Below are 20,020 nucleotides of genomic sequence, written 5' to 3'. Positions count from 1 at the left end.
GCCTCCGAAATATTTGGGCAGATAATATCTGAGCTTCCTTTTAACCGAACGCACTTGGAGATACGATCTGAGTTGTCTGTCTGGGAATAACGAAGTGGGAGGAAGGCATCGACTGGGGCTGCTCAAGCTCCCAGCAGCGAGTAAGGAGTCTCGCCCAGCTGAAATCTGCTGCTGCTGGTCACTGCGGCGGGTCTGGTGTGGCAGCAGGTGCTGTGGGCGCTCCCTGGCTTCGAGGCACTGCTTAAACACACGACAAGCAGCACGCGTGGGCTTTCAGGGGCCCCGTGAGTGGGGTTTAAAGGCTGGGAGGTGTCCATGGGATCTTCTGGCAAGGTCAGGTCCGTGTGCGTGGTTCCTTCCTGGCGGCACAGGTCTGCTCTCAAACAGAAGGTAATGACGGGCAGCAGGAAGCCTTCCTCTTAGCTATGGGGAAGTTAAACATCTCGGCGCTTACTCTAGCAGAATAAGAACTGCTTTGAGGTGTCAGTCGCTGTGACTGCCTGCCCTGCAAGCTTTCGGAAGCTGGTGGTGGCACGTGTGACTCGAGGCAGGGAGCTAGTGACAGTTTGCAGGCAGTTCCTGTGGTTTTGTTCTGCTCGGGTCACAGCCGTGCAGGACAGCTGCTATTTCAGCTCTGAGCCCAAAACGTGCGGACGAGCTTATCTTTTTGGAGAGGTGTCTGCAGCCGCCCTCCTGCAGGTGTCTGGTCAGCTCTGCCTGGCTTCGTTGTGGCTTCGTGGGACACCGAGGGCGATGTCCTGTCTCCTGCTTCGCCTGCTGCCTTGCCCCAGCTGTTGGCTCCTCCTGTGCGTGGCAGATGTCCCCAAGCAGCTGCCTTCCTGCGTGTCCCCTCCCGTAACTCACCCTGGGCGCAGCGCTGGCTGAAGCTGGCAAAGCCTGGGTCACATTCTGCGAGCGTAAGCATAAATGTGGCCCTGAGCTGCTCGGTCCCATGGTGCTGCCTCCGTGGCCCTCCTGCCCCCTCCCCAAACCCCTCCTCGGCTCCGCCAGCAGCAGCCCCCAGCACCTGCTGTGTGCACACCCAGCCCCGTGCCCTCTCGTGGGTCTGGCCGGTGGCTCCGGGTTTCATCATCCCCCTGCTCGCTGCCTCGACACGCAGCCCCGCGGCCGCCGATGGGGCTTGCCCGGAGATCCTCCTGTGGAAACATGCAGGAGAGATCTGTGCAAAGACAAGAGCTCGGGCTTGGGGAGGTGCTCCGGGCTCCCTTCAGTCGGGTCTGAGTTCCTCTCCTGAGAGAGGGGCCGCTCGGCCGGTGCTGCCCGTGCCGGGGATGCTGTTAGATAAGCAGCTGAGGTAAGTGGGATTCCTCCTCGCTCTCCTAAATACCTTCTGATCTGGAGCAGAGCACGGCAAGGCAGCTACCCGGGCTGTCTGTGCGCTGGGCTCAGCGGCGCTGAGATGCTGGCAGTGATTAATGGCACAGCCCCTGATGCGACCGCGTACGTGGGCACTCGGATTAGACGCCGCTGGACTGGGATTGCTTGCACTGGCTCTTGCTGGAGCAGGGGGATAACTGGCCACAAGGACGAGTGATTGCCAGGACGCTGACCCCGGCTCCACAGCAGGCAGAAGGCGAGGTCCCCGAGGTGTGTGGCTGCTCTCGCTCCTCCTCTCAGCCCGACCCGCTGTCTGCTCGCTTCTGCGTGCCTGAGTGATGAAGTAGTGCGTGTCCTCGGCACGCCGGTGGGCCTCGGAGGTGCCTGGAGAAGGAGCAAGCTCCGGCGTTGTCTTGACAAGTCAGCATCATATCAAGCTTGCTATCGTATCAACAGCACGGAGCAGGCCCGGCTCTGCGCCTGGGCCGGGGATTTGGCAGCGGGGCTCAGGCACCAACGCTGGCACGTGCGCCAGGCTGGGGCAGATGTTGGTGCTGACTTTGATGTTCAATCCAACGTTTTGGAGGTTCAAAGTTGAGACCGAAAGAGCTCTCACAGGAGCAGGAGGATAAAGAGAAACTCGGTTCTTTCAGAAGATCAGACAGAACTAAACATCCTGAAATTCAGGACTAACCTGAACCTTTGTGTTCTGTGAAACTGGGCAGCACACATCCTGCTGGGAGAGGGAGCGCTCGGCCGCGTGGAGGAGCTGGGGTGGGCTAACCTTGCCCTGTACCCTGACAGGGAGCCCGACAGCCTGAGGCTTTCCATAGATCAGCAGCAGAGACCACTGCAGAGCGCTACCTGTATGTGATTTTTGGCCCTTGAGCCTGGGTGAAATGGTAACCTCTGCTGAGCGCTGGCATTTCTGATCTCCAAGAGCTCCAGCTCTATTCACTCTCTGGAAGATGATCCCAAGAGCCGACTTTTTCCACCTATGACAGAGATGTCTCAAACAAGTGAGTCTGCCCAGGGTAGTACCGTGTGGAAGGGTTTGGGCTCTTGAACTTCCCAGAGGTGCCACGCGGGTCCCCACCAGTACTTGTCCCGGTCTCATGGATCATTTGCTCCATGTTCTGCGCTTGCATCTGGACCCACAGCTCTCCCGGCTGCCGGCCTGGCTGAGCAGAATGCCAGCTGCTGGACACGAGCCTTGTATCACAGGAGTCATCCCGTCCTGAAGCAGTGTTCCCCGTGGACCTCAGCGCTGTGGCTGGGTGCCTTGTCCTGGCTCTCTGGGCCTGGCGTGCGCTGCCTCTCAGCCCCAGCCCGCACAGTGAGCCTGGCACCGCTTCTGTTCTGCTGGTGGTGGGGTGAGGTGGAGCTGTGAGGGTGAGAGGCTCTCCTGCTGGTGTCATTTTGTCTTGGTTCTCCTGGTTTTTCTTTCAAGAGTGGCTACTGAATTCCTCCTGTAGCTCCTGTGCGCTTTGCTTCTGCCTCCTGTGGCTGTTCTTCTGTAGGTTCCTAAAATGAAACCCGGTCTGTGCGACCTGCAAGTGTCAGGCTAAATCTTCATGGCCAGTGCCCGAATTGCTTGGCCGAGGGGCGCGGATCAGCCAGGCAGCGCTTGTTGCCTGCTCCAATAATTCTTTCTGCAGCGGGGCGATGACTTCATTTTCCTCTCCTGCTTGCCACAGAGATCAGGAGCCGGCTCCTTTCTGCCCAAATACTCCTACCCATGCAGCAGAAGCGCCCTGGGGCAGATCACGTCACTTGGCTGAACAACACAGGGCTGCGCCGTGCTCGCGCGCGGTTCCGCCGTGGCCGCGGTGCGCCAGGGGCTGGCACTGCCCTCGGGACGTGGTGCCAAACCTCTCCAGGTGCCTCCACAGCCCCGTGTGGCTGCACACCGGGTGTCTGGCTCTCTGCTGGCACACGGCATTTCTCCTCCGCTCAGGAGTGGAGGCTTCGCGTGGCCGTGCGTGGCAGCGACATTTCTGCGCTGATAGCATCTCGGCTCCGCAGCAGCCACATTCTTCAGCCACCGCTGCCGCCTTCCTCCCCTGGCCGTGAGCCTTCGGTCCTGCCCGTACTTGCTGTACGGGCTGCTTTCAGTCCCTCCCCAGCAGGATTTTCCAACGAGCAGGCTGCGGGAGAGGTGTAGCCCACAGACAAGGTGCCACTGTTGTGGTGCCCGTAGCCCAGGCTTTGGGAAGCAGAAGGCAGGTCCTCTTCGTGCTCTTTTTCGGGTGTTGTGCAGGAGGAGGCCGTGCTGCCGTGATGTTCTCCTCGAACACTTTTAGGTTTGGGTACGGAGGAGACTTAATCCTGACAGGCTTCAGGGATGAGGAACTCTGAGGCAGCCTCGGAGCCCGAGGACTTGCTGCTGTCCAGAATAGCACAAGCTCTGCCTCCCCCTCAGAGCCCCGCAGAGGATCAGTGGTGCCTTTCAGCTTAGTTCCTTAGCTGCTTGGGTCCGGAGCCTGCCAAATGGGAGCTTTACCCACTAGGGCAGCTCGCAACCCTGTTCACACGCCCTTGCAAGAGGCAAACTTGGAAACACAAGCTCGGCAGGCTGGGAGCCACGGGGATTTGCCCTTTGTGGTCGGGATGGGGACTGGGTTTGCTCTAGGAGGACAGAGCTGCTTCCCTTAGCCTGGAGGGAAAGGGTTGGTTGAAGACATGTGAGTGCCTGGCCCCGGGGAGCCAAGGCCCTTGTGCTCTCTGGCGCTAAGCGTGCGTGGCTTGCTTGGGTCTGATTTTGGGGTGGGTGTTGCTGGCCCCAAAAACAAAGCCTGAACACCCCAACTAATACCGAAGTCTGGACCTGAGAGCAGGCCTGGCTGGAAAACTGAGGGCATGGGTCAGAGGAGCAGGAGCATCTGTCGTGTGTTGGGTATCAGAGGTTTCCAGGGGGCTTCATGCTGCATGGTGAGCATGTGAATCCTGCGCCCCAGCCTGACTTCAGCTCGCTGGGCAAGGCCACCTCCTTCCCCATGGCTGCCTCAGGGTGCTGCGGCTCCAGGAGCAGCAGGGCTGTGTGTATGGGAAAGCAGAAGGACCTTATTTATTTCTCCAGTGATGCTGTATGTCAGAAAAAGAGCTGGGAAGCTCCTGCTGCCTTCACTGGTAGCAGTAGCTCTTAAAATTAAATCCCAAAGCTGAAACGAAGAGGGTGGTGAGGCAGGAAGCCCTCTGTCCACCGCGAGGAGGTCTGCGTGGATCAGCTGGCTGCCTGGGCTACCCTAATTACCGTGCTGATTTGGTTTCCTTTCTTTAACCAGGTTCCCAGGATCCCTAGGATGAGGCTGCTGTGAAGGAGGGGCAGACCCTGCCTGCGCTGCCGTGCCTGCAGAGCCCCGCGGCCCCTCCTGGCTGAGCGCCGTCCCCAGAGCAGAGCCGCCGGGCACAATGACTGTCGGATGCGTGCTGCAGCCCCCTGTCCTGGGGAGGACTTTGCTCCCCGTGCTGCTGCTGGCGGCCTCGGCTCACTGCCACTGGCCCAGCGAGCCGGCAGAAGTGGTGCGGGACTGGGAAAACCAGCTGGAGGCCTCCATGCACTCGGTGCTCTCGGACCTCCGAGAGACTGTGCCGGCCGTGGTGGGCATCCCGGACAGCTCCGCCGTGGTGGGCCGCTTCTTCAGAGTCTCCATCCCCACAGATTTAATTGCTTCCAATGGAGAGGTGGTCCAGGTGAGAAATGGCGTTCCCCAAGGCTCGTTTTCAGTTCTGTTCTTGCAGGAGTGGCGCTAATCACCCCACCAACAGGGGGGTCACAGGCACTGCTGTGAAAAAGAAGTATTGCTTTTTTTTTTTTTTTTTTAATAATTTTTCTTACCTCATTGTGAAGTTTCTTTTCTCGACAGTAAGGCAGGGAGGAGACGCCTCTCTTCGGGGACAACTGCTCAGGTTTGTTGGCTGTGCTTAAATGGTGCAGTTCTCAGCCCTTGGGTTGATGGGCACGTCCCTGAGATGTTGCCTCGGGATCAGGGCAGCCACGAATTCCCTGGGACTGCCCTGACACTTGGGGAGCTTGCTGTGCTATGGTAACAAAATATTGTTAGACAAATAGACCGTGTGCTGCGAGCAGGGCTCTGGACTGTGTTCACGGTCTCTCCTGACCTTGTCCCTAGGTCCTCCTGGGAAAGACGAGAGCCTTTCTTTTTATCTGACTTGCCCTCAAGGTTCTGGCACCGCAGGCACCCAAAAACTGAGCTCTGGAAGCAGTCCTGAGGGCAAGGAAGTGTCAGAATAGCCCTGAGGAAGACAGACACGCTGCCAAGCACACGTTCATTGATCTTTAGTCCTTTTCTGGAAGGGTGCTGAGAAGTTGTCGTCTCAGCCTCTGCCTGCTTGGGTGGAGAGTTCAGAAGACTCTATGTTTTGAAAAGAAAACTGAAAATCACCTTCCAGTCTTAGACGTATTTTTTTCAGGGAGCAGACTTGAAAAATATTTTTAAAAATCCATTTTTGGGCAATGCTATAAAAAGCCAACCTTCTGGTGCGTCTCAGCAGATCAGAGGGAGATGGAGAGAGCGAGTGGGGAGGCAGCCTGACACGCTGGCTTCTCCTTGAAGGCAGGTTCGTTTGAGCTCTGCGTGCTGCCGCGCAGTCATCTCCATCCAGATCTGTCATCTCGCCGGCTGCAGCGACAGCGCCAGGACCACGATGTGCCGGTGGTAGGCAGAAAACCAGCAGAAAGCACCCGACAGGGAGTCAGATCCTGGGGAAGGGGGAGGTGGGGGGGGAGCCCTGGGAGCAGAGGAGATGGAGGTGGGACGGGCTGGTCGCAGAGCAGAGGCTGGGATGTTTCACTGAGGGGTGCGTGGCTGCTTTTGGAGTGCAGAGTGCCCTTTGGTGGCACGCTGCATGCCAGGCAGCTGCTCTGGAGGGAGCAGAGTCTGCAACGTGAATCTTTAGGAGCAAGAGAGGGGCTCAGGGCTGCTCTGCCCCTGGGCCCTACACCCGCTGCCAGGACCAAGGGAGCTTTATCCTTAGCTGTAAATCCCCCAGACTTCTGAGGGAGCTGTCAAGGTAACGTGCTCCAGAAATGAGACCTTTGGTTTGGAGTTTAGTATCCGTGGCTTGTTTCGGTGTTGTCTAATGGCTACTTTGACAGCAAGAAGGCATTTTCAGTGCTTGCTTAAACACCACAGCTTCCTCTGCCTCCTTTTCCTGGCACAGCAGTTGTCTCTGATAGTTCCAGCAGCTGCAGGAGAACTCCGTGGTACGTTACGTCAACCCCACAGCTTCAGACAATGCTTCCAGCACTGCGCTGTCGAGGCGTTTGCTAACAGCAACAGGTGCTTGAGGAGCAGCACGGGCTGTGCCCAAGCAGGGCCGGAGGAGCAGTTGCTGGCTGGGTGCAGTTCAGCAAAGGCTGGGAGCGATTTCCACGCTTGTACATGGGATTGCCTGAATGCACGTCGCATCTGCCTGCCTTGAAATTGATTTTAGAAGTGAGTCAGGCTCTAGGGCAGCAGTGCTGGCCTCGTCTAGCTGGTGCATCTGGAAGGTCTCTCCCTTGCAGAGAAAGCTGCGTTGGCTGCCAAGCATCGCCGACCTTTCCCTTGGGGATTTGACTCCTGGCTACTGAGAGCTGCGTAGGCAATTCCGGAGCATGGGGTGCCTTTTTTGTTTTACCATCAAGCTTCAGGGCAAGCTGCTCGGCTCTCTTTCGCAGGCTGCCTTGTATTTTTCAGCCAGACTGGTGAAAAGATAACGCATCTGGATCTAAGGGAGGTGCACTTGCCAATACTCAGTCTCCTTACATTTCTAAGAAACTTTAAATGAGATACACAAAGAAAAAAGCTGACAGTCGGTGTCCCCAAACTTCCAGGAGCTCCCATGGAAGGTGTGATTGCTTCGTTTCTCAGTCATCCCCACTGATTATCACTCCATACCACGGTGGGGAGTGCCTTGAAGCTGCTTCTCAGATCCTCTCCCTGCTCGTTAGCAGATTCCAGCCGACCCGTCCCGTAGACAAAATAGTTTTCTCGGCAAACTTGGTTGTGGGATGGAAACAATGCCAGGCATTCGCAGCGCTGCGGAGGAGTGCCTGGGAGGAGTGCCTCGCAGGGCGCGCTCCTGCACAGATGTGTGGGCTCTGTGCAATCAGGTACGTGCTCCTGGGAGCAGCCGTGTGCTTCCCTGCCAAGGACAGGCGAGGTTTTATGGCTAAGCACAAAAGCAAGCTCATCCCAGTGCGCTCCACAGCTCAGCAAAACGCAAAAGTGGACATGTAGAGAAATGGGGAGGAAAAAAAAAAGGCCCAACCTGCTAACTAGTTTGGGAGTTACTGAATTTCAGAGCCAGGTGCCTGCACGGCTTTGTGGTGCTGGAGAGGAGAAACCACAAGTGCCTGGGTGTGAGGGGTGCTGCCTGCAGCCCTGTGGGTCTTCCAGCTCCTGATTTTGGCTGTGCCCTGCAGCGGGGTTGCCTGGTGTCAGGAAGCATCCTGGGTCCCCACATCCCATCCCCACGAAGGCTCTGCAGGGCCTGACCTGCTGCACCCCGCAGCCGTCGGGGCAGGCGTGCTCAGCTGCGTGCCCTTGCTGCAGGGTTCATCGCACCCGGGCCTAAACCCAGCCGGATTTCCTGTTCCTCTTGCTTCCATTTGAAGGCTGTTCCAGAATTTGGTTGTTCTGATTAAAAATGCAGCTTCTAAGCCTAAATTTAGAGATGGCTAGAAATATTTAGACGAGCTGCCCTTTAGCTCAAATCTCTCTCCACCTTCATAATATTTACTTCCCTTATGTATTTATAAGTGACAGGCATATTCCCGTCTTGATTTTATTAGGTTAAACAAGCCAATCTCTTTAGTCTTTCCCCATAAAATAAGCTTTTTTTTTTTCCTCTCCTCATCCTTGCAGCTGTCTAGCTGTCTTCTGCACCTCTTTCAGCTTGAGTTTATTTTTCTTGTGGTTGCGTGACCGGTGCTACACAAAATACCCCAGGTGCAATTTTACCAGAGCCTTGTGTAAAGGCATCAAAACTTCCTTTTCTTTGCTGTAAATAACCTGTCCTATAATTGTGTGCTTTTCCACGTCTGCCTTACTTCAGCTCAATCTCATGATCAGCTGAAGCATCCAAGTCTGTAGGTTTTTTTCCGCTTCCAGTTCGTGAGATATCCCAGAAGAGTGCAGTAGGCAGGGGAGGCAGTTTTTGACTTGGCATTGCCAATCCTGGTCTCTCTGAGGTCTGACACTCCACTTTTTGTCCCATTTTTCCTGCGTGAAAATCTAAGCCTCCCATCACTCAGTGACGGTACAGAGTCAAGGCGAGGCGAGCGGCACCTTTGCAGAGTTGGGGACTGGCTCTTTGAGCAACCCTGTCCCGCTGCTCCCGTTGCCCCCAGGATGATTCCCACCCAGAGCAGGAACACCGACACTGGGCTTGGCCCACCAAAGAAAAGCCATACCAAGGAGGGCGTTCGTGTGATGACCGCCTCCACCCCGGCTTCCAGGAGTTGATCTGGCTGGAGTGGGAACTGTTGTCGAAAGCATCGGACATCACCACGTCTGGGGGAGGCTTTCTGATGCCGAGCTGTGAGCCAGAGGCAGCATTTCTGACATCTGGGCTCCGTGTGCCTCCCCAGAAGCACCAGGCAGGGCACCCAGATCTCCCTGTGAAGTGCAGCCCCAAGGCGTGCACCTAAAATACGACATTTTGGTGACTCCTTATCCCCTGTGCATCCCTAACAGCAGTCAGCAGACGCAGCAGGGAGCACACTTGCTGTGTGAACAGCATGCTACACCTTCCCCTGGGGAAGTATAGATGCCACCTGGCCCTCTCCTGGCAGTCCAGGGGTGTCGTGGCCCACGGGCACGTGTCACCTTTGTGAAACGCCTTGCTTGAGTGGCTCCAAGGCAGAATGGAAGGGAAGGAGGCTGCAGGTGCTGGCAGGAGGCTGTTGCATCCCATTAGCACCTGCCCACCCTAAATACTCCCTAGTATTCCTCTAAATACTCCCTAATACTCCTCACCTGGCTGGTGACCAGGAAGGGTGATGATTCAGGCCTGGGACAGGTCCCAAGTAGCAGATCTGCTCCCTGGCTGATGCTAAGGAGAAGTTTCCAGGTGAGCACTGCTGAATCTTCCAGGTCCTGGCTCCCTAGTTCGGAGCTGTGATGTGCACGACCTCCCCAGGGCTTTGTTGGGAAGACGAGTGAAAAAACACTTTGTGGGGCTCCCCACAAGCTGCCGCTCCGTGCAAAGGCAGCTGGTGGCCAAGAGGTGAGAGCAGCGGGAGTAAATCAGGGAGCTGCTGCTCGTGGTGCAGCCGTGCCGTGGGTTCTGGGGGCAGCGAGAGCATCGCCTGCTCAAAAAGGAGCCTTGCTCTCCAGACAGGAGCCTGGCTTTCTGAGGGTGGTTCTTTTATGGACAGGATCCGTGGAGCTCGAGTTGCAGGCGCCCTAACGCTGAGCTGTGGTGTGGGTGCTGTGCACGATGCCAGCCCCTGCTCCGAGGCGGCGACCTGGGCAAGGGGCCAGGCGTCAGAAGCCAGCCTTGAAATACCAGGGTGCACTGAGTTTTATGGAGGAGAAGCACAAAATACTGTTTCGTTTTGTTTTGTTCTCCTGCAGTGTTCCTTATTTCAAAGATTTTTAACTGCATGTGAATTTTAGCACTGGTATTTCTCCAAGAGTGAGGGATAAGCAAACAGTCCCGAGGGGCTGTGTGGCCAAGCTGGGCATCCTAAAAGGCTCTGTGCGCTGAGCTGGTTGGGCTTCATCTCACTCCCAGGGTCCTCGGTTTTCTTAGACTTTGCCCAACTAAAAGGCACAGCAACAGCAGCTATTTACAGGGAGTGTGCTGGGAGAAATGGCAGCGCCTGGAACAGGTCCAGGCAAAGGGCTTCTTGGGCAAGGCTTTGCTCTGCCACGGTGCTGCAATCGGGGAGATAAGATGAGCTGATAAGATCTCTGTTGGGGGGCTGAGGGGGCTGCTTATCTTTTTCCTGCAGCAAAACAAAGTCGGGGAATTTGGCATTTTCAGCGCCCGCTTAGTAACGAGCTCTGAATTTGGAGGAGTGGAAAAAGTGACTCAATCTAATTATAAACTAGCTTTTCAGCCGGGCCGGGAAGTTCCTTGTTTTGTCCTGCTCTTACGGGCTGCTGCCCTGAGCATCCGGGGAGACTGAAATGAGACGGTGGAGTCCTGTGAACGGGCTGACCTGAGATCGCTGGATCGGGCTCGCCTTTCCTCGCCGCTGTCCTGAATGCCAGATTTCCAGTAATCTGCTGACCGCAGGAAGAAATTGCAGGGCTGTGCGGCCGCAGCGCTAAACCCCCGGTGCTTGGCATCCCCGCCGTGTGGTATTTTCGCTTCCCTTTGGCCTTTCGCTCACAAAAAGCCGTGCAGAAAGGAGAGACCGACTCAACTTTTTCTTTTTGGGCCGTTTGAGGCTTTTCCTGCCCCGCTCGCCCCCTGTCCGGCCGAGGAAGCGGGGCGTGGGCAGCTGCGCCTGCCGGCTCTGACAATGAGGCTAAACAAACCCTTCCAAGCCGGCCGCGCGAGCCGATGAAAGGGGCATTTCTTGGGACACTCAATGTTTTGTCGTGACCTCCCGGTGAAACAGCTGTTGTGTTCCCTCGCCCAGGCAGAGTGGGCCTCTGAATAGTGCCCTTTCAGCCAGCGCGGAGGCGCAGCTGGAAGAGAAGCCGTCGGGGTGGGAGGATGCGAGAATGGCACGAGCTGGGCGTAGCTGCCCCAGCGCGAGGCCATTTTGCCCATGGGAAGGAGCTGGTGGAACGAAGCACGGCCCAACACACATCCACAAAGGGAGGGAAGGAGGGAGCAGCTTCCCGTGCAGGGTCTTTGCCTGCCCCGTGCTGGGAAAGCCGGGTGAGCGGCAGCGCAGCGTTGTGGTCAGGTTGTCACAGGCACACACAGGTTAGCACAGCTCTGCCTTCTGGGTCCCTAGGGACTGAGGCTCGAGCTCCAAAAGGCCAGGACCCGTGGTATACCCTCTGCCACCACCTTGCTGTCTCATAGCTTTCCCAGCCAAAAGGTTTGTTTTTTTTTGGAGGCAGCAGCTCCAATCCCCCAGTGACGTCCAGGAGCTGAAGGCTTCAAGAGGAGCCCACCTGCCTGGCACTGCTGCTTTTTGCCAGGCGAGCCCCACGCGATGCCCAGCTTGCAGTGCTGCATTTCAGGAAAGCTGTGGGGCTCAGGCTGCCTGTTGCTCCTGCTGACAAAGCTGCCCCTAGCAGTGGGCTGAGATGAAGCCTGGCCTTAGGCAAACAGCTTAAATTTGACTCTTTCTTCGCAGCTATATTTGCATTTGAATCGTCTCCTCCTTTCCGTTTTCTTTCCCCTGCCTGCTGGTTAAATGCTTGCAGAAGCCCGAGCACTGCTTGGGTCAGCCGCCCTGAGCACAGTTCAGCTCACACGCAGAGGGCTCTATTTTGGTTTTTCTCCTTCCTGGCCGTGTGCGTCCAGGTAATGCCGAAGGAGCAACCCAGAAGAAGGGGAGTTAGCATCGGTGGTGATACTCCACATGAAATCACCAGCAGCTGGGTCTGCGTCTCAGCAGCAGCCGGGCGCAGGGAGAAGAGGCAGCGGAAGATCTGGAGGAGCTGCAGGAGCATCCACACCCACTCCTGCCCCAAAGCAGTCAGGATTTTTTCAGGACTGACTGGATGGAAGGCGCTCAGGAAGCAGAAATGCGGAGTCCTCGGCTGCCCCTGCTGGCAGGGGTCTGGCAGGATGGGCTGGGAAGGGCAGCAGGGCTGTGCTGCTGTGCTGGTGAGCCCCGTGCCTGCTCCTGGCAAAGGACTTGCTGCCTCCTTTTTGCAGGATTCAATGGAAGGAGGAGGAGGACTGAATACTTGGAGGATTAGAGGGAACTTTTGTAGGCAAGAATGCTTTATTTTTTTGCGCCTGAATGCCCTTGGAGGCAACAGCTTTGCTCACTTCATTTTCTTGTCTTTGTCTTGCAAGCTACAGGGCTTTGAGATCTAAGTTTCAAAACCAAATCAAATTGAGCTATCTTCCTGTACGAGCTGCCTGACTGCTCCCGGCCAGCCTAAAAATAACAGGCCCTGTGTGTCTGAGGGGACTCTGTGAGCTGGGGCTTCAAAGCCAGCCAGACCACTGCATGTACTTAAAGTTGCGAACATGGCTAATTTTTTAATGGTCCTCCATACACTGCTGGGCTTGTGTAATCTGTAGCCGATAAGCATTCATTTGCAATTATCTCAAATAATAGGAAAACAAAGACAGTCTTTTTTCTTGAGCAACAGACGAGTTATTTTGAAACCAGAGCCCTTGTGAGAAGCGGCAGGGCTTAGGGCTGGTATTTACCGTGTGCACGAAACACTGGGAAACTTCTTACATGAAAACTAGAGATCCCAAATCATTAACTCTGAGCAGCCTTAACAAACACCGTTTGAAGCAATATCTGGAGGAAATGTTGCTAGAACAGAGTCCAGGGCTCGGCTCTAGTTTCGCAGTGCCGCAAGCACAGCACAGCACCCTAACAGCTGGGCTCAGGCACGGCCTGGCGCTGGGCTGTCACTTGTGGCCTTCCTAAAGATCTCCCTGGGGAGCCACAGGCATCTTCACGGCTTTCCTGTGCGTAACCCACGTAAACTTGATTTTTTTTCTAATTTTGCAGAGCCTTGAGAAGCAGTCTGCACGTCCTCTCAGGTTGAAAAGCTGGCTCAGCTGTTTTTAAATCAGGTTTAAGTGGTTTTCTAAATGTTTTGCAGCCATCGCGTCCCTGCTAGAACAAGCTGTCCTGGCAGGTGATTGCCTGGCCTGGTTTTGTTTCCTAGGGGAGCCGGGTACTGGGTGTTAACCTGCCTGCAGCTTCATTTTCGTTGGGTTCCTGGGGGTGCCAGGGAATGGTGCGAGCTGTGAGGAGGGGCACGGGCACAAGGCCTCCTCGTCCGGCAGGGCAGCACCGGGCCGTGGCCGCGTCCTCTTCTGGAGCCTGAGATGTGGCAGAAAGGACACCTTGTTCCTGACAGAGGGGGGCCAGCACCGCGTGCCCAGCTCAGGTGGAGGCTGGCTTTCCTCCGGGCCACCCCGGGGTAAAAGCAGCTTCTGTTCTTGCTGCGCTGGGGAGGAGGGGGCCGGCAGCGCTGCCAAAAACCGCTGCTTTCTGCCAGGCAAGTGGGTAAACGGCAAAGCTGAGTGGAGGGATGTTCATGTCCCAGAGCCCGGGCTTGGGGGCGCTGGCTTTCTGCGGCTGGTGCCAGCAGGAATCTGAAGTCCCTGCTCTCTGACACCGCTTGTTAGGAGTTAACGAAAAGATGTGCTCACAGCTTTAAACTCTGCTCTATAAAGTGTACCGAGCGTGTGTCTCGTGATGTGCTCTCCAGCTTGTCTGGGCTGGCAGAAAGCGAGGCTGATTCTTTGCCGATGAGAGGAAGAAGGGTGGTGCCCTTGCAGCCGTGTCTGAAACCCTCCGCTGCTCTTGCACAAAAGCTTTCTCATGCTGCCATCCCCAGTGGACTTTCAGGCCCTGTGTTACCCTCGCAGTTAGCCTCCTCTTCTTCCTCTCCTCGCCCTTTTGAAGTAGAGGCTTTGTTCTTTGTAGGTGAAAAGCACAAAAAGAGCCAGCAAAGAGAGCTGGACATGGTGCGGCTCTGCGAGCCTTTCCCTGGAGCTCTTGCATACAGGGGTGGGAAGGGAGACCCCGGTGTCGCAGCCAGCAGTGGGGGACATTGCTCTGTGCCCGTGTGTCCCCAGGCACCCCACAGCAGGGACGTGCAGCTCAGCACAGAGCACAGCGTGCAGGTGGCTGTTCCTGGCGTGCTCTCGGCCGTGCTGGTGGCACTTGTGGCAGAACCGGGGCCTAATCCACGTAGGCAGAGCAGGTCAGGAGTCTGGCGAGAGACCTTTGCGGGACTTTATGAGCTCCTGTGGCTCCATAAGTCCTTTGGGACTGGCACACCCCACAGAGCCAGCCCTTGTCACCACGCTGAGGAGATGCCTTGGGCTGCCCTGTTCCGGACAGGTGGTTCCTTTGCCAGTTATTAGCCTTCAGATTTTTCTTTCCTTGATCCTTTTGATTAAATGCTATTGCTGGTAGCACCTGCCCTAATGCTGTACTTCTAAAAACACCTTCTTTTTGTCTTTCTTTGGTAGATCTCCGAAGCTGGGAAGGAGTCCTTGCCCTCTTGGTTGCACTGGAATGCAGAGAGCAGCTCCCTGGAAGGGCTGCCCCTCGACACGGATAAGGGCGTCCACTACATCTCGGTGGCCACGCTGCAGCCCTTCCCCAACGGGAGCTACGTGCCGCAGACCACAAACGTGTTCTCCGTTGAGGTCCACCAAGAAGACCACAACGAGCCTCAGTCGGTGCGAGTGGCGGTCCAAGACACGGGCGAGGCAGCGCCCTTTGTGTGTGGCGCAGAAGAGCCGGTGACCGTCCTGACCGTCATTTTGGATGCCGACTTAACAAAAATGACACCAAAGCAGAGGATCGAACTTCTAAACAGAATGAGAAGCTTCTCGGAGGTGGAGCTTCACAACATGAAGTTGGTTCCTGTTGTAAATAACAAACTCTTTGACATGTCAGCCTTCATGGCTGGACCGGGAAATGCGAAGAAGGTGGTGGAAAACGGGGCCTTACTCTCGTGGAAGCTGGGATGCTCTCTGAGCCAAAACAGCGTGCCCAACATCAGCAAGGTGGAGGCTCCGGCTAAGGAAGGAACGATGTCTGCCCGCCTTGGCTACCCCGTCGTTGGCTGGCACATCGCCAACAAGAAACCTCACCTCCCCAAGAGGATGCGTCGGCAGATCAACGCCACCCCCACGCCTCTGACCGCCGTCGGGCCGCCCACCACCGCCGCGCAAGAGCCCCCGACGAGGATCGTCCCCACCCCGACGTCGCCTGCCATAGCGCCCCCCACGGAGACGACGGCACCCCCCGTCAGGGAGCCCATCCCGCTGCCGAGGAAGCCCACGGTCACCATCAGAACAAGGGGCCCCATCGTCCAGACACCCACGCTTGGACCAATCCAGCCCACCAGGGTGATAGAAGGCACCGGTACGGCCTCCGTGCCGATTCGCCCCACGATGCCTGGGTACGTAGAGCCCACCGCAGTGATCACGCCGCCCACGACCACCACCAAGAAGCCCAGAGTCTCCACGCTGAAGCCCGCCACGCCATCCACGACCGATTCCTCCACGGTGACGACGCGGAGGCCTACTCGAAGGCCCAAAACGCCCCGTCCGACGAAGCCTCCCAGCACCACCAGATCCCCGATCTCCAAGCTGACCACCGCCTCCCCGCCGAGCCGCGTGCGCACCACAGCTAGCGGGATCCCCCGGCCCTGGGAGCCAAACGAGCCGCCCAAGCTGACAAACCACATCGACAGGGTTGACGCGTGGGAGGGCACTTACTTCGAGGTTAAAATACCCTCAGATACCTTTTACGATAAGGAAGACACCACCACTGACAAGCTGCAGCTGACCTTGAAGCTGAAGGAGCAGCAAATGTTAGAGGAGAATTCGTGGGTCCAGTTCAACAGCACAAGCCAGCTCATGTACGGCATGCCAGACCACAACCACATCGGGAAGCACGAGTATTTCATGTATGCCACAGACAAAGGCGGGCTCTTTGCCGTGGATGCCTTTGAAATCCACGTCCATAAACGCCCGCATGGGGACAAGTCTCCAGTGAAGTTCAAGGCCAGGTTGGAAGGAGACCACAACGCGGTTGTGAATGACATCAATAAGAAGATCATGCTGGTGAAGAAGCTGGCTCTGGCGTTCGGCGACAGGAACAGCAGCACCATCACGGTGCAGGACATTGCCAAAGGCTCCATTGTGGTGGAATGGACGAACAACACACTGCCTGTCGAGCCCTGCCCCCGGGAGCAGATCCGGACTTTGAGCAGAAAGATTGCAGACGACTCGGGGGGGCCAAGCCTGGCTTTCTCCAACATCTTACAGCCCGAGTTCAAGCCTCTGAACGTGTCGGTGGTCGGCTCCGGCAGCTGCAGGCACATCCAGTTTATCCCCGTGACGAAGGACGGGCGAGTGATCTCGGAGGCAACGCCAACGCTGGCGGCCGGCAAAGACCCGGAGAAGAGCAGCGAGGATGACGTGTACCTGCACACCGTCATCCCCGCCGTGGTGGTGGCCGCCATCCTCCTGGTGGCCGGCATCATCGCCATGATCTGCTACCGCAAGAAGAGGAAAGGCAAGCTCACCATCGAAGACCAGGCCACCTTCATCAAGAAGGGCGTGCCCATCATCTTCGCCGATGAGCTGGACGACTCCAAGCCTCCGCCGTCATCCAGCATGCCCCTCATCCTCCAGGAGGAGAAAGCCCCGCTGCCCCCCCCGGAGTACCCGAACCAGAGCATGCCGGAGACCACGCCGCTCAACCAGGACACCATCGGGGAGTACACGCCGCTGCGGGACGAGGACCCCAACGCGCCGCCCTACCAGCCGCCCCCCCCCTTCACCGCGCCCATGGAGGGGAAGGGCTCCCGCCCGAAGAACATGACCCCCTACCGCTCCCCGCCGCCCTACGTCCCCCCTTAACGAACCGGACACCATCGGGGGAGAAGGGGCCTCCGGTCCCACACCGGTGCTGTCTGTGGGCCGGCAGCCCCCTCGCCAGCCGGGAAGCCCAAATCCCAGCCCGCTCCCGAGCAGGCCCCCTCCGGCTGCGCCCGCCACACCAGAGTGCTCGTGGAACCTGGGGGACACTTGTTTTATTTTTGCCTAACAAGCTTTGGTTTTATTTTATTCCTAGAGAAATTCTCGGCTCAAAATCCGTCTTTCTGGCGCCGGGTTCCGGATGCGGCCGGGGCCGGCGCAGAGGGCAGGGAGGGGGGGACGAGCAGGCAGCACTGGGGTGGCACTCTGGGTCTCCGCTGTTTGCCTTTAACACTAACTGTACTGTTTTTTCTATTCACGTGTGTCTAGCTACAGGACGTAACATGAAAGGTAGCCTAAAAATAATTAAATTCAAGGGACTTTCTGAAGTTGACGTTTTAAGTTTTTACAGTTAATCTATTGTTTACCTAAACTCCTATCTATATAGTTTTGGGGGCTGGGGGGGAAGCGCTATGCTACAAATAAGCTCCGGGGGTGTTCCAGGCCTAGGGAGAGGGTGGGCCTAGAGGCCAGCCAGCCCTGTCGCTAGGGGGAGATCGGTTTCTTGGTTTGTTTTGTTGGTTTTTGTTTTCGTTTTGTTGTTTTTACTTTATTTTTTAATCAAAGAAATCCTGTTTTTCTCACGCATCACGAAACAGCCACCAGTTGGGTCAGAGCAGCCGGGGTGCCGTAGGCACGGGGCTGCTGCCTACGGGGGGCTCCGGCAAGGAGCCCGTGTGAGGGTGGGTGCCGGGGCTGAGGGGGCTTTTGTAAGGAAAAAAAGCTCCCCGTGGGGCGTTTTGGGGACAGTGGGGGGTTTCCGTAGCACACTGCCATCTCTCCACCGGGACTCCTCTCCTGCAGGGTGACCCTGGGGTGGCCGCCCTGGCTGCCCGGCCACGCGGCCGTGGGCAGAGCCCCGCAGCTCCTGGAAAAGTTTAACGAGGAGATTAAAAAAAAAAAAAAGGAAAAAAAAAAAAAAAAAGGATAGTGAATAGTCAAACAATCAGTGAACTCTCAAATCTAATTTTTTTACTAAATTTTTGATACAGCCTCGAATCGTTTTATTAAAAAATATCTATAAATATAATTAAAAATCGGTAACGCTGACAGCACTTTGTACGGGCTCAGCTTCTTCGTTCGCCCGCGGCCTCCGTCCTCCTGGCCTCTGTCCTGGGGGCTGCCTCCTGCCCTCCCGGCGGGCTCCGTTTGGGCACAAATACAGCTTTTTTACCATTTTCCCCACCGCTGGAGCCCCGAGGCGGGGCGAGGAGCCGGGTGCGCTCCCGGGGGGCGCAGCGGGGGGACCCCGACACACCGCGGGGGGACGGAAGGAGGCGGCCGGGGCGCGCTCCCGCTGCCCCCCCCCCTCCATATCGCAGCCCGTGCGCGCCACCGCGGGGGGTGGGGGGGGCGGCGTGAAGGGCGCGGCGGGAGCGCGCCGAGCTCGGTGTCTCCCCCTGGCGGCCGCGCGCCCCGTGCTGGGCGCCGCCATGTCGGGAGCGGCGGGGCCAGGCCGCGCCCCGCTGCCCTGCGCCGCCCGCGCCGCCGCCGCGCTGCAGCTGCCCGGGGGGGCCGAGGCGGCTCGGCCCGGGGTGGCCGTCATCGACCTGCGCTTCCCCCGGGGCGGCACCGCCGATGTGAGTGCGGGGCCGGGCGGGGAGGGTGGCGGTGCCCGGTGCGCGGTGCCCGTGCCCGGTGCCGTGACGCGCGGCGCTCCCCGCAGGTGCAGGAGATCGTCTTCAAGAACTTCTACACCGCCTTCCTCAGCCTGCGGGTGCAGCGGGCCGGCCCCCCCGGGCCCCGCAGGTGGGTCACCTGCCTCCGCGACCACCGCCTGATGCCCAGCCCGCACACCGAGGAGGGCTCCCAGGATTACTTCTCGCTCCGCCGACACCAGGTCCCGCTGCCCGGACCCCCCTCCCCGGCCCCCCTGTGTCCCCCCCCCCCAGCCCCTGACGGCCCCCTGTCCCCGCAGATGCTGTGTGACATGGAGCAGGTGACGGCGCTGCGCTTCATCCTGCGGCAGCCCTCCCCGGCCTGGCTGCACTTCAGCATCGAGGAGCTGCAGGTGTTCCCCCCGGCACAGAAGGTGACCCCCCCCCGGCACATGGGGGTCCCCCGGGATGCCTGGGGACCGTGCCCCGGGGTGGGCGGCATGCAGGGACCGTGCCCCTTTACGTACACCCGTAAACACTGGGGAGGGGGCAAAGCGTGGCATGAGGGGTGGGTGGGGAGCACCGCGGTGTGACCCTTTGGATCTGTCGCAGAGCCCCCAGCAGGATTTCCCCTCCTGGCTCTCCCAGCTGACCCCTCCGGAGCAGCCGGCCAGCCCGCACAGGGTGAGTGGTGTCAGCGCGGCAGCAAGCGCCCGCCGGGGAGCAGGCACCTGGGGTGGGCAGGGGGCTGCCGGAGGGCAAAGCCCCCCCGAGGCTTCTCCGCCCCAAGGCATGCAGGGGCAGGAGGCAAATGCATGCTGTGGGGTTTTGCCACCCGTGGCATCGGCCAAGCCCTTCATCTTTGAGGTGCTCAGCACCTGAGCAGGGGCTGGGAACTGACACGGGGTTGCCAGCCGTAGCCAACCCAGCCCTGACAGCCTTCTACCCAGAGCAGCCTGCTTGAGCTGTGAATTTGGCTGAAATTTTGGTGTTCTGACTTGAATTGGTCCGTAACTCCCAAGCCCGGAGGACCGGGCTGCCTGTGGGGGGCTCAGCGGCCGGGGGCTGTATGCGCCTCTGGGCGGGCTGCACCAGGGTGGCAGAGCACCGAGACAGGCGGTGCTTCAGCACACGGCAGCACAGGGATGCTCAGAGCTCAGGACGGGGTGGATGATACTCCCATCCCAGGAGGAGATCCCAAATCCTGGCACCAACTCCACCAGGAGGCTGCCAGCTCTGTCCCAGCCCATCGCCAGCTCCAGGGCCCAGCCAGGAGCCGTTTGGGTGCTCCAAAGTGCCCAGCGAGCCTGGTGCTGGGAGCAGCTCGCAGAGTTCAGAAGGAAAAGAAAAAAAAACACCACCAGGACACGTGATCGGAGAAGACATTAAATCCACCCGGGGCTGAGAGCATCCCGCTGGGACTGGCAGGCACACAGCATCACTTGGTGGGGCGCTGGGGA

The 20,020-nt window shown here is 58.0% G+C and overlaps 1 protein-coding gene across 9 annotated transcripts in view; it reads left to right on the top strand.

Annotated features, from left to right (window-relative positions):
• The window catches only part of DAG1 (dystroglycan 1), a 38,179-nt gene extending 20,165 nt beyond the window's left edge, over positions 1–18,014 (top strand). For all 9 annotated transcript variants that reach the window (XM_084292726.1, XM_084292725.1, XM_084292732.1 and 6 more), the window contains 2 exons: positions 4,623–5,031; positions 14,437–18,014. In XM_084292726.1, coding sequence (XP_084148852.1) covers positions 4,750–5,031; positions 14,437–16,845 — 2,691 coding nt within the window. In that variant the 5' untranslated portion in view covers positions 4,623–4,749 and the 3' untranslated portion in view covers positions 16,846–18,014. The remainder of the gene's footprint in view (positions 1–4,622; positions 5,032–14,436) is intronic.
• Positions 18,015–20,020: the final 2,006 nt, after the last annotated feature.

The sequence above is a fragment of the Netta rufina genome, assembly GCF_964035555.1.
Source record: "Netta rufina genome assembly, chromosome: 10".
NCBI classification, from domain to species: Eukaryota; Metazoa; Chordata; class Aves; order Anseriformes; family Anatidae; genus Netta; species Netta rufina.
The sequence above is the reverse complement of the archived record's forward strand: the minus strand, read 5'-3'. Positions and strand labels throughout refer to the sequence as shown.